This window comes from Halichoeres trimaculatus, unplaced genomic scaffold, assembly GCF_033239565.1.
Source record: "Halichoeres trimaculatus isolate MK-OKI-2021-1 unplaced genomic scaffold, fHalTri1.1 fHalTri1_scaffold_15, whole genome shotgun sequence".
In the NCBI taxonomy this organism is placed as follows: Eukaryota; Metazoa; Chordata; class Actinopteri; order Labriformes; family Labridae; genus Halichoeres; species Halichoeres trimaculatus.
In genome coordinates, this window is record NW_027437193.1 from 6,415,601 (window position 1) to 6,429,862 (window position 14,262).

At 40.3% G+C, this 14,262-nt stretch overlaps 1 protein-coding gene across 1 annotated transcript in view; it reads right to left on the reverse strand.

Annotated features, from left to right (window-relative positions):
• prkci (protein kinase C, iota) overlaps positions 1-13,656 on the reverse strand; it is a 44,364-nt gene extending 30,708 nt beyond the window's left edge. The window contains exon 1 of the mRNA XM_074688512.1: positions 13,110-13,656. Within this exon, the coding sequence (XP_074544613.1) occupies positions 13,110-13,192 (83 nt within the window). The 5' untranslated portion in view covers positions 13,193-13,656. The remainder of the gene's footprint in view (positions 1-13,109) is intronic.
• Between the last annotated feature and the right edge of the window lie 606 nt (positions 13,657-14,262).

Below are 14,262 nucleotides of genomic sequence, written 5' to 3' on the forward strand. Positions count from 1 at the left end.
ATACTGGTTGCCAGGTAACGGGCATCAGTACCATATCGTTTCAAATGTGAAAGGTACCCATCCTACTTGTAGTGCGCCTTTCTCAGCACTCAAGGACATTTTCTAGTTCATTAAAAACACAATTAAAAAGACAATCACAAAAGAAATAAGTAACACTTGGAGACAAACAGAAGTGACAAAAGGGCTTAAAGTGAATCAGAGGTTGGAAAATGCTGATAGGAACAGATGTGTCTTGAGTTTAATTCTGCTTCAATGTTCCTCCTTTTCAAGTATAATGTAAAATTTTACAAGACATTGTCAAACAAAATCGTTATCCGTAGCCTTTACATTTATTTATTGCTTTATTAGAAATAACATTTTGACACCCAAATGCATAAAATTGATAATCATAAATTGCTACAGGGCTGCAAGTGTGAAATTTTCATTGTCTCTTAAGCTAAAAAACATGTAAAAACTAGAAAAGCACTCAGAGAGTTGTCCTACTTCAATGTTATACTCCCTTTCAGCAGACTGTCTGCTACAATTTGGTGTTAGTAGCAGGTTTGTACAATAATTTGTTTCCTGACAGTGTTGAAAATTATGATGACCCAGTACATATTTCATATTCCACTGTCAGAAATTATGGTGACCTTGTCTTGTATTGTTTTGCAAAGCAATCCGACCATTTACGGTAGAGTTATATACACATATGGTGAAAACTGCCGAACTCACAATGATAAAGAATCCTTTAAAAAAGTCCTAGATCCAGACAGTGATCCAGATCACCTCCAAAATTTAATCACTTCTTCCTTATCCCATTTGTAACATTTCTTGAATTTTTCATCAAGATCCGTTTGTTAGTTTTTAAGTTATGTTGTTCACAGACAAACAGACAAACTCTCCCTAAAACATAAACTTCTCGGCTGAGGTAATAAATAATAAAGGACATCAGTGAAATACTGAATCAAAGATAATTTGCTTCATATTATTTGACAGCTAACATATTGATCCACCTTATGTAAAAATCTGAACAGGCTGATTGTCATAGAGGTGGTAAGGGAGCGCCCTCTTCTACCAAACACCACAGAGTCTGAGTCACAGTCTCCAGTCTGTCACATTAGTGTGTGTATTCATCCGTACAACACGATTGTGGGTGTGAGAAAGAAAAAGAGAGCAAAAAAAAAAAAGAAGCAAGAAAAGACTCCAACGTGATGAGGGGGAGCGAGACGAGCACAGTGAGGCAGAATGAATCAGAAGCGATGGCGGCTGGAGTTGTGTTGTGACCGCTGTGGTTAGGGATCACTGTCCACCGCTGCACTCCATCAATTCCTGGAGAGCAGAAAAAACTGGGCTTACTGCTCTTAATCAACAGCTCCATCACTCTGTGCGAGCTCCTCGGTTTACACAAACACAGCGGTGAGACCGGGGATAAGGAGCCCGGTGGTGGGTGACGAGCGCCTCTCTCCCTGAAGACGGGATCATCTGTCCCTCATCATTTCATGGCAGCGTTTCAGGATTGATGTCTCCAGCTTCAGGCCCTTTGGAGAGCCAGTGCTGGTGTTTTACAGGCCACTGCTGGGGGATGGAGACTGTGCACGTATGAGCTTTTATTGGTCTGCAGGCGACAGGGGGTCTGAGCTCGTGTGTGGGATCAGTGCAGACAGGATGGACGAGACAAGAGGATAAGCGCGGTAAAGATGGGGGGTAAAAAGGAGAGTAAAGAGGAGATGATGTGTAAAATATGTCCCACAAGCAAGGACAAGAGAATCACCCTCTTTACCATCGTCGTCAAGACTGGGCCTGGCTTTTATCGACTGCAGAGCTTTACAGCAGGAGGATAAAACCCAAACACACGGAGGAAACGGCGCACACTTTCAAGGACGTCTACTATGGGAGATCAAGGACAGAAACAAGTGTGTAAAGTCAGCGAAGGGTCACACAAACAGCACCAGACTGATTCATGGCTCATATTTGGGTTATTGTTGAGTAAAAGAAGAGTCTGGACTGAATATCACACATATAGAAGGAGAGAGGCCTTCTGGGTAAGAATAAACTGACGTAGGCTCCTCCCTCCTCCTCTGTGTGTTTTCTCACACTCTTCCTCCATCCTGCTGGTGTTAATCATTACCCGTAAGAAGGGGCAGGCACAGACTGGTAGCCACGCTCCGACAGTCTGATCCAGGACCAGCGTGGCACCTTTACTTCCTCCTGAAGCCCTGATAACATTAACAGATAAACGCTGCATAAACACACGAATGTGAAAGCAAAGGTTCCCACAGTGTGACTTCAGACGACAGAGGCAGCGCATTACCGCCCAGCAGGTGACTTTAACTGTGTCACATGCAACAAGACCTGAGCTGTGGGTGTTCATTAAACACCGTGAGTCTACACTGTAGTTAAAGTTTAGCCATGTCTCAGTGGCTTCACACAACATCCTCTGTGACACAGATACCAGCTCGGCTAATGGCTGCAGCAGAAACATGAAGACTCTAAAGTCAAGACAATAAATGAGGTGCAGGGGGGTGCAAAACTCTCACTCTGGATTTTTGATTTAAGTTTCAAATTAAGGATGCACGATATTGGATATTTTGCTGATATCTGATATAGAGCCCAACCGATTAATCGGTCAGGCCAATTAATCGATTAATCGGTCAGGCCAATTAATCAGTCAGGCCGATTATGCCTGTCACCGATTAACCAACATTGGCCAAAAATGTAGCCGATTATAAAAAATTTTGCTCCGTAGAGATTCTGTCACTCCTGTTCCTGTGTGTCTATGTGTTGGGCGGCACACTGCCCGAGTGCCCGCCCCCTCCATTCACCATTATGTAATGTAAGACTATAGAACGGTATTTTAACGTCATGTAAGTTGCTCATTGTGTGTTTACAGTTTGACTTTTTTTTCTACTTACTGTGTTTAAAGTTTGACTTCTTTATTTCTTATTGTGTTTACAGCTTGTTCTTATTTATCATTAGTTTACACTGCAGTTCTTATGTTGACAGTTTTATAATTAAAGTTCCTTGTTTTATTTTATTAATGTTCTGTCTCTATCTTGAATCATATGGGTATTATAATAATTTGTGTTCATATACAGTATATATCCTGTGTATATCAATGAATTTATTATATATATCAGTCGATATATCGGATATCGGCCGATATACTGGACATCAACTTTTTTTTTGCCCCCAGTATCGGAATCGGCATTAGCCCCAAAAATACCATATCAGTCAGGCTCTAACTCATTTAACTCAACTCATTTAGCCGATACTGATACCGATACTCTTTCTGCGCACATGACCCCAGAGATTATCAACTCTCACCTGTATTGAAAGTAGCAGATTGTATTATCGTGCTTACTATTATCACATTTGTCATGTAATATATTATATTCATTTCTAATGCAAAATAGGAAAAATATATACTTGAAACTGTCTATTTACTTATGACAACTGCTTTCAAACAAAAGCTAACTGAAAGTTTGATGATGCTCTTCCTGAGAAAATCACAACATTACCCACAACCAGAGAAAATTTGGCCAATTTTATAACTGACAGTCAGTAAACAAAACCTCCGTTCACACGAGATTTGATAAGTGCAACTGTCAAGCAATCAAACCTGAGATCGCTGCTTAAATTCAAGTTAAACTTAAAAAAGGGGCCAAATATGGGACAACTCAATCTGAACTGTTTTATTGGTTTATAATATCAGCAGAATTTGGGGTGTTGGTCGGTATCAGATATTTTATTTTTAAGCCAATATCAGCTGATACTAATAACGTGCCGATAATCTTGTGCATCCCTTTTTTAAATGCTGAGTAAAAAAACCTTAATAAGATGATCTGCAGTTCTGCTGATTCTCTCTATTTGATGGACATGGTGATGGATGTGGTGGTGGAGGTGATAGCATATCCCACCCCGCCTCCTACTGTTTCTCCCTGCCTCTGCTTTCAACCTTTTGACAGGATTCATCAGCAATACATCCGTCAACAACGCCCAGACGACACCGGCTTTTTGAAATGCCGCGCTCGTTATCACACCAGGTGATGAGCAGGTGGACGAGGCTTTGAGACGCAGTGTTTTGTGACAATCTAAGATAATGATGCAGCTGAATGAGGAGGTTCACACTCAACGTGAGAAGTAGCACCAAAATCAATGCAGCCCCTCATCAAATCAGTGGAACAATGGAGCTTCAGGTTGTGCAGAGGTGTCTAACAGCGTCGCAGCGGGTATCCCACGTGAGTGAGATCCCTCATCTGTGTGCGGTCAGATCTAAATCCTGTTCAGAACATTTGGGAATGGATGGCAAGCAAAGTTTACAAAAACAGAGTCCTATTTTGACTAGTTCAGCTTGTTTTTTTGTTTTGTTTTGTTTTATTTCTTTTCTTTTGGGGGAAGGGGGTTATGGTCTTAAATAGGCCTGCAACAATATGCTTTTCCAGTGATTTGATTCTATTACAATTTTTGGGGTGCTGATTCAATTTAAATTGCGATTCTTAAAAATTTACAATATTTGCGATTTTTAGTTTGATTTTTAACAAAAGACCATGTGAAAAATTTAAATGATGAAAGTGTCTTTAGACTTTATCAGGAGCTATATTTTCCCATAAAATGCACATCACGTGAGTCAGAGAGATACATTTCACCCTCTGCTGGAGAAAAATGGTAACTTTTTTATAATCTAGTTTATAAACAAACACTAAAATGAAGAATTTTTAAAAAAATGTTCTTTTTGACAAAGATTCCTGATTTTGATATTGTCAAACAATAACTCAGATTTTTTTTCCCACCTCCTAGTTTTAAACTTTTAATCAGCTGATGATCTGTTTGGGTTTAAAAGCACTTCTTAATATCGATGTCGCGATCAGATACACTGATCGGTATCGGCGCCCAATATGGCTATTTTTGGAGGATCAGAAAGCATCAGATTTTGTTACGTGATTGGGACTGATCCAGTTTTCACGTGTTTTCAGCATTGTCACACTTTACGGCTGCTGTAAATCAAACCATGTTGCAAACATGTCCGCTTTGTGGGAAAGCAATGATAGTTAAACAGCGTCTTGCAACATTTGTTAAGTGAGTGTTCCTCGAGGAGGTACTAACAGTTCTCACTTTAATACAACAAAAATGATTCAGAAGTCAAACAATCTGTATCAGGCTGTTCCTGGTTTTAATGAATTACCCACTCTCTATTCCACTCCTTTTCTCCTGTTCTTTTTGTGTTTTGACGCTCTTCTTACAACCTGCTAACGATACACCAGTGCCAAATGTGAATTCTTGTCATATTTTCCCCTGTGTCAAGATTTAAGGAGTGTAGATAAAAACACTTGTACTGTAACTTAAGACATATGATAACACAGGAAAAAAGTAAAGGGGGAACAAAAAGTTTTCAAGACAAGTTACCGACAGAAATGGTTGTTTTTTCTCTAATACAAAGTTTTGGGAAGATAAAAAATAGGAATCAGCCAAAACCTGAACAATTTGTTTGCTTCATGATGATTTTCCTTCTGTGAACTGAAAGTAACAGCTATTCATCAACCCTCAAAGCCGGTTCAATAGTTACTCTGCTGCCTCCGCACAACTTTAAAGCATCTTTATGAATGAATACTTTCACTGTAAAGGAATCTTCAGTTCAAACAGGAGACAAAGGAAACCCAGCAGAGTGGATTCCTCAGGGTGATTAAGGCAGAAAGACTCTGCAGAAAGCGACCGGGAGCTCGTCACTGGTGAGTAGCTGGGAGGAAGTGGCATTCCTCACAGACCTGGCATTCCTGCGCTGCGCTCTGTCCTACAGTACGGCTAAATTAAAGAGGGAGGAGGAGGAGGATGAGCAGGAGGAGGGGTGCTGGCCTGTGCCCCTGGCGTCTGAACTGCTGTGAGTAGAGACTCCGCAGCTCCATCTGCCCAGCATGAAGTCATTCGTCACTGGTGAGCGCTCAAGCAGGGAGAAGGGCCTGAGCGCCTCTCTGGGCTTCCATGAGCACCCAGGACCATCCATCTCCCTGTCAGCAGTGCCATGCATGGGTGTGCCCTGAAACACCTTGTCCAACCTTCCTGTACACACTTACACACACATACAGAATCTAATGTAAGCACAGAAACATGCTGAAAATAAACACAAGCTGAATTCTCCAAAAACAGCCACAGAGACACACCCGATCCACTCGAAACACCTGCATCGTCCCACTCCACCCCCACTAAGGTCAGGGTGAGTGAGACACAGACTGCAGGATGCTCTTGTCTCCAGGCAACACGGCCAACCTGTGGTGCAAAACAGGAGGGAGCCTCGCTCCACGCAGCACAATAGCACCAAGCTGAGTCTGAGACAAGGTCGCTCATATCGACAGACAGACGTGTGTATGTGCTGTGTAACATACAATGAGCGGGGCGTGTAAACGCCTCAACGCAGACAATTCTTCATGTGTTCGCAGCAGCACATGAGAACTCGTTAGCAACCGTCCTGGGTGAAGGGTGCCTGGGTGGGTGAGGGGTGAGGGCTGTGTGACTCTGCGCTTCACTGCTTCAAGGGCTTTTAAAGCAAAAGTAAACGGCAAGACAAGGAACGCTTCCCATATTTTGAACAAAGCCGAGCCTTGAAGCGCTGATGCAGATGGCGGAGTCTTTGAAAGGCAGGAGCAACTCCCCTCAAAAGAGTAAAATAATTGAACTGCTTCGTCGAGCCGCAGTAATCCCAGTTTCCTGCCAAACAACATGCCTCGCAAAGGAATCTTAAAGCAGATCTGGCACAGGAGAAGCCTGGTGTTTTTAGATGTTGGCGAGTCTGCAAAACAATAATTTCTCCTTCCACAGCACGGTAAAAAACACTGCCACTGAAACACAAGAATGTCACAGTTTTATTTCCAGAAAGAAACAGCATTCAGGAAAGTTAACCAGTGACACAGACACAGGGATGTGTTGGTACACTACTGTCCTCCGTGCACACATACACATTCTTCTGACTAGACAAATATTTGGTTAAAAACCTGACCAGGTCTTCAGCAAACACAGAGGGTGACCTCTTAGTGAAACTCAATTACAGTCCTGAATACGGAGCACAATAGTGGGGAGAGGCAGAGTTGAAGCAGCATCTGGATCAAGGTTGAAACAAGCTCCTTCTTTTGTAAAATGGGCTCCTCATCTATTTTTGGTCCAGTGTTTGTACACTTCCTATCAGAGACCCACACGCGGTGAAAATCCAGGCTGAAACTGATGTTTTTCATGGTGTAATTTTTGTGACTTTTGAGTTGTTTCTAGTCCCTTGTCTTGAAATGTGACTGAAACATGTTTAACAAGCTGCATCCCTTACAGCTGACATTTTTTTTACATGTTAGACCATAACAACAAATTATCAAAGTTAAGAATACTAGCTTAGCTTTGCCATCAGTTACCGACTTTGGAGCAGGAAACATCATTTGTCACTGGTTTGATGTCTGTGAACAGGGCAAATATTGACCTCTGACAATGTTTAACCTGTGTATTACAGATACTGTAGGAAGAAATACACAGTAAAGCATCAGGAGAAAGCTATGAGGTGAGTTTAACATGTCGTTAAAGGAAAGCCGACACCCTCAACCTCAAGTAAAAGCACTTCAATGAAATGTACACCAGCAGCAGCAAAAGTGATGAGTGAGCAGCGGTATTATGTAATAAATAAAACATTTTAATGAGACGACAATAGGCATCAAATAATACTGTGTGACCCTGAGATGATTTTAAATATTTTTACTCTTTAAATCTACAAAAGTGCTCTGATACTTGACTGTAGGGCTGCACGATACCGGGAATAAATATTTTGATCTTTTACTTTCCTGTGATATATTTTGCGACATTTTCTTCCCGAAATGTTGATGACAGATTTTAAGATTTTTGGGGTGTCAATTCAACTGAAATTGGGATTCTTTGATAGATCAGATTTTTGTGATTTTTAGTTTGCTTTTTTAACACCAGACCATGTGGAAAATGTTGAAAAATGATGTCTATAGATGATATCAGGAGCCGTAATTCCCCCCAAAAATGCACATCATATGTGAGTCAGTTTTTAAGTATTCAGGGATCTTACATCTCAATTTTTTCAACCCAGCTCATAAATAAAGACCAAAATTAAGGATTTAAATCTGGAAAACAAAAAAAAAAAAACTTTCAAACAACAACAAAAAAAAATCAGAATTTAAAATTGTTAAACAAAAAAAAAACAGATATAGTACATCATTTTTTTTCTCCCACCCCTGGTAAGCAAAGAGTCTTAATCATGCTAATATTCATTAATTACTGATATTGACATATAATATTTCTTCAAAGTGACTGTTTTCATATCAGGTCAGACTTTTTAATCATGCACTCCTCCACAGAGTTTCCATCATTTAAGTTTAAACTGAATATCACACAAGCACATATCACATTGATGGTATGAAGCCAATATATTGTGCAGCCCTACTTGACTGTTTCCTTTTTTTCCTTTCAGCTGTAGGATTAAAGATTGAAAACAGGGGCCTCAACATTTCTGCAGCACTATTTGTTAATCCTAACACAATAAACTTTAACAGGTGATACACTTTAAGTCTTTTGTTGAGTAAAAATGTCAAACCTTTGCTTCCTCCAGCTCCTAATATCAGAGTATCAAGTGATTGTCTCAGTTTCAGACTGCTGTAAACAGACGTCTCTGATGGAGACTTTTCAATGTTTCTGAGATCATATACACAGACAAAATAAAGAAACAACTGAGAAATAGTTATAAGATGATGAATAATTGAGCTATTGTTGCACAGCGCCCTGTCACCTCTCATTCTTCCACTCACAGCCCGTCTATGACCCTCACACTGTGCCAGCATCTCCATCAGGCTCCCATCATGTGCTCGCTGTATATGCAGCTCTCTTCATTGAACATGAGCCTGAATGTGAGGAAGATGAAGACGATGAGCCAGTGACAGGCTGAGACTGCTACAGGCTGACACCAGTGTGCTGCTCCTGCTTCTGCTTCACAACCACAGACATGCAAATCAGACAGAATAGACTGAGAAATGAGACTTAACTGAAAATAGATGAGCTGAAACACAACCACAGAGCGAGGCCTCAGAGAGCCAAGTTTAATTTAGTTTTTACAGATTTAAAGGATGGGAAAAGTTTCTAAACGGGTGGTTTCTCTGACTGCTTTTTGGAAGAATAGGACTTGTACCAATCATGAGATGAGCTTCCTAAATGTTTGAATCGTAGAAAGATGGAGAGGAAAGCACGCTACTAACAGCAGCAGATCGTGATTTTTTACCTTCATTACCAGACATTTTGCTGCCTATTTCACAAAAAGAAATTCAATCAAACTTTTTAAATACCATTCGCAGCTGTGCAGAGCTCCATGAATGTTTTTGACGATCTTTTTTAGTCTGAATGAAATCTACATGGCACAGAGACAGCACACAACTAAGACTAACACTGAAAAATTGAAGCTTTTTTGTTATTTTCTAATCAGAAATCACCGAAACAGTGACAGCTACCTAGTTTCTAATTACGGTTTGTCGGATTAATAAGTCAATTAACAAACTGGTAGCTTTGAGACAAAACTAGTTACTGACAAATTTCATTTCCAGCAATTAATCAGCAACGTTATTGAACAGGTTTTTAATAATGTTGACATGTCGTCGTTTTTCACAGCTGAGTTTGTGACCAGGGATGCACCAAAAATTCAGCCACAGAAAATTCTTGGACAAAAATGCATTTTTGGTTTTAAGCTGAAAGATTTGTTTCACCAAATAAAAAACATGGCCAAAACAGTACGTTGTGATGACGCACGCAAAAACCTACAGTCAGCACGCTCTTGGTCTGGATAAACTGATGATATGCCTGCTGTGTTGATGATAGGGATGGGTACCTTTCACATCTGAAACAATATGGTACCTATGCCTGGTAGGGGTGTAACAGTACACGAAAATCACGGTTCGGTACGTACCTTGGTTTCAGGGTCACGATTCGGTACATTTTCGGTACAGTATGGAACAACCCAAAACCATTTGCTTGTTTAGCATGTTTATTAAACCAAAAAAAAGGGGAGGCTCTTCAAGCTCCGGTTGGTCGTTAGCAGCAGCCATGATGCACAATTCAGACACAAGCTCCTGTGGCTACGCAAGCTCTTTGATATTCATCTTCTGATTGGCTCACCGTGAGACGTCACGTCCACATGAGATGCACATGATCGCAAAGCACGAATCACAGACCACTTTCCTCATGAATATTAAAACACCTTCCCTGCTCAGCCAATCATAGATGAGTACTCACGTGAATATCAAAGAGCCATGTGCAGCGGCTAACGTAAACTTACTGTACTCGTTCGAATACAGCACTGTACCGAACCGAACGGCCTCATGGAGCGGTTCGACACAGATACATGCACCATTACACCCCTAGTCGGTACCCATCCCTCGTAGATATATTTCAGTATATCTAAGAAAGACAGAAAGGGATTTGCAAAGCGTGTAATGTGTGCATGACGAATGATCCAGGCCTGATGGATGCAGAGAACCAGCTTAGAGACAGAAACACACAAAACAGGAGAAGGAGAGCAGAGTACAAGAAAAAAGGCTTATCTCTCAGATGAGGGGCACACCTCTCCTATAGATCAGGTCTATACCTTGTTCTTTTATTTGACAGACTCAAAAGCCTCATTGTTGTTTATCTTGTTTACTTGACGGGATGGTTACGTGTTCACAACTCTCCTCCCTGACTCTGCGCACTGCAGAGTTCATTCAGTGTCTCGGTTTTTGACCTTTGTATCCTCATTTTTGGTAAAGAATTTTCATTCCATGCATCCATATTCCTAAAGGCCAAGCTATTTCACATCCGGATATCTCTGCTAATGCACATGGAAAATATGAACCAGGAAGTGACAGGAAAAAAAAACATAGTAGGATGTAAAGAGCAATGCAAAACCTTCAATAGGGCAAAGAAAAGAGCTGCCAGCAAAACCATCACCATCGGCTGTGACATTCAACTCCATTCTGTTAGTTTTCATTCATTTACATTTTCAAGTCCCTCATCTTAAAACTGCTCTGAAAACATTTAAATTTTGTCTCCTCTTCTCTTTTTCTTCTTCCTATTTCCCTCCCTTGCTTCCCTCTGCTTAACGGTGGATTGAACTCAAACCATGTTTTGAGTTCAGAGAGTAAAATAAGAGCAATCTGTAGATTCATCATTTTGATAACCCACGACTAGTTGGTTTCCAGAACATTTGCCAGTTGCAGCTCTACACCAGGATTAATATAATAAAAAATATTTATTTAGAAGGTTTCTTAAGTCAGTTTATTAGACTTGTAAGACAAACGTTGCTGACACATGACACCAGATTTGTTGGAATATTTATGACACTTAACTTTCAGTCTCCTACTCCCAGCTTCTGCAGCTAACCCTTATCAACGCTCTGGATGCCCTGGCTTAATGCATCCTAATAGCTTAACAACAAGACTATCTCACTGCTTTCCCGCTTCAGCAACATAGCTGAGATTCCTCAGCAGCAGCCTCATGAATACTTGAGATGCTTTGTTCTGTTAGATGACACCTAATGATCAACACACATTGCCCAGATCCTGAGGTGTGTCACGCAGAGACGCAGAGAAATGGAACAGGTCTGGCTGAAGTGACTTGCACTTCACGTTTTTCAAGTCTTGGCCTCGCGCCAATCTCTGGCTTCATCCAGCAGAGACGGAGGGGCAGGGAGTGGTGTGGAAACAGCTGGGTGACCAATTATTTCCATCAACATATCAAAGAGTGACACTAAAAGAAAGCTGATCTGCCTCTGCCAGGATTATAATGCCATATTCTCTCTACTGTAATGAAAAATGGGTTTATAATCTTCTGTTTGTGTAGTGTCAAGGTTGTATTACACTCCATTTCGGTCAACACGAGGCTGTACAGAGGCGACTTGTCTGACACAAAGCTGCTGTCCTTACTTGCCTCTGCCTGCAACTAAACACCTGTATATTCCTGCGGGTATAAATATAAATATATTTCTTGATGACCATGCAGTCCAGGGGGTAACAATGTTTCCTAAAAGTCACTTTCTTTGCTATAGTTTCTATCTTTCTTTCACTTTATGAGTTATTAAAATATGTCTAGCCTAGCCACCACTGTTTTGAACGCTAATTCTAATTCACAGTCCAATTTTCCAACATATATTTATGAAAAATATCAACAAAATAATTACTGTATTACCGTATGCCCCTGTGGTATCTCTGCACTTTGTTATCTTCCTACTGATTGCTGTCACACTGCAAAATGTTCACTAAATCAATGGGTTAAGAAGATTATCAGTACAGGATGGCGTATAAATATATTAATGCACATGAATATCAACATTCAAACTTAAAACTGGAATATTCAAACCAGAAAGCAACTCTGGAATAAAACCAACTCTGTCCAAACTGGAGGATTTCATTCATAGCCCTACATGGCTAAATGAAAATGTTGCAGCAATAATTCAATCATATACTCACAGACCTGCTTATTGTTTATAGCCTAAAGAAAGAAAATGAATCATAGATTGTCTAAAAATACTTATTTATACCAATTAAAACTCACTAAAACACACAATAAAACTTCCCAGTCTCATTTTATCCACAGCTAAGCTTTGATTTTACTCTGAGAGACGTGATTTTCTTCCGTTTTAAGCTATAACATCACTCCTGAACAGCGTTTTAACTTGCTGACACTGTCAGCAGGGTTAAAGTGTTAATCAGTGTCAAAAATCACACCATGCTGGTTGTAAACATCATCAAAGTGGACTAATTAAGTTAAAGCCATCCATCCCTGACAGATAGTACAACTAACAACACTGCTAGCTACTGTTAGCTCCAAAGATTGCTTAACAGTGATAATTAATCTTTAAGAATGAATATAGACAAGAGAACAACTTGACAGCTCTACCATATGGCTCATAAACTCATTTAACACCACAGAGTTTGGCTTTTTCACCTGTCTGTTTGTCTGTCTGGTCAAGTTTACCTAAACCTGGTCCTCAACATTAGCAGCCGTTAGCTGTTTGAGCTAATGTTAGCTAAGTGGTTCACCAGCTTTTATAGCACCAAACTGCTCCCAGCTGGCCTATAAAGAGGAATACCATCACACAGGAGGAGCCGGGGATTTCTTACCCTTTGTAGTACGCTTTCACCCGGACTTGGTGGGAATTCTCGCCGGGGTGGGACATGGTGCTGTCCCGCAACGTCGGCATCATAAGCTCCGCCGCGGTGAGTCCGAGTCACCGATGCCTTCCTTCCTTCTTGGGCTCTCTAGTTAAACACCACGCCCAAAACACTTTCTTTGAACAGTCCGTCGACAAACTGAATGATAAACGAGGCTATCAGTGGTAAAAGTGGTGGATTAACCCTTCTCGGGAGAAACAAAAATAACATGTAAAGTAAAGAAAAACTTGACGGTTCCGCCAAACAACTCCCTTCTGCAGAGGCCTAACGACGGACGAGTCCATTATCGGAATGTTTGGGGTGGCGCTTACAGACATACCAACTTCAAAAGTTACTCCATTGATCCACGAGTTACATTCATATCGTTTAAACTCGCTATTTCACGTATATTCCCAAAAACATAAAAGTTAAGCAAAGCCACAAAAAGTGGAATGAATGTACAGAAAGTTGAACACATCCTTTTCCAGCATTCCGACTGTACCAACAGATGGTTTTGTGTAGGTTAGTGCTGCCTTCACGTTCAATCATATGAGCTCGGACATTGTAGGAACCCTTAAGGTATGTCGCGCTTTCAAGTGCTGTGATTCGGAAATAATTTCAAAATTGAGGAGTAACAAAAGAATAAAAGTATTTCCTTCTTTCAGTTGAGCTATTTTTAGAAACTCTGTCCCGAATAAAAAATCATGTGTGCGAAAAAGGGCGTGTAGATAGACGGTAAAAAGGAAATATCTTAATAATTGCCCCAAACTGATGATTTTTGCCTATCTGAAGAGCATTCAATTGTAAATTTGAAGATCACTTGGATTCATCAGTTTTTTTTTAATTTATTCAAAATTTTCATGAAGCCTAAAAAGATACAGAGATAAAAAGAATAAACTTTTAAATGAATCTCTGATTTCCTTAGTTGCTTATGCCTCAGCCATTAAACACAACGCACACTGAATAAATGCTGTAGGTTTATATGTTTACCTGCTGGTAGGAATGTATCTTAAACTCTCTTTTTTATTTCCATCTCTCTTTTTTTCTTTATTCTTTTTTTCTTCTTTCATTCTTTCTTTCTTTATTCGTTTTTTTTTTTTTTTTTTTTTTTTTTTTTTTTTTT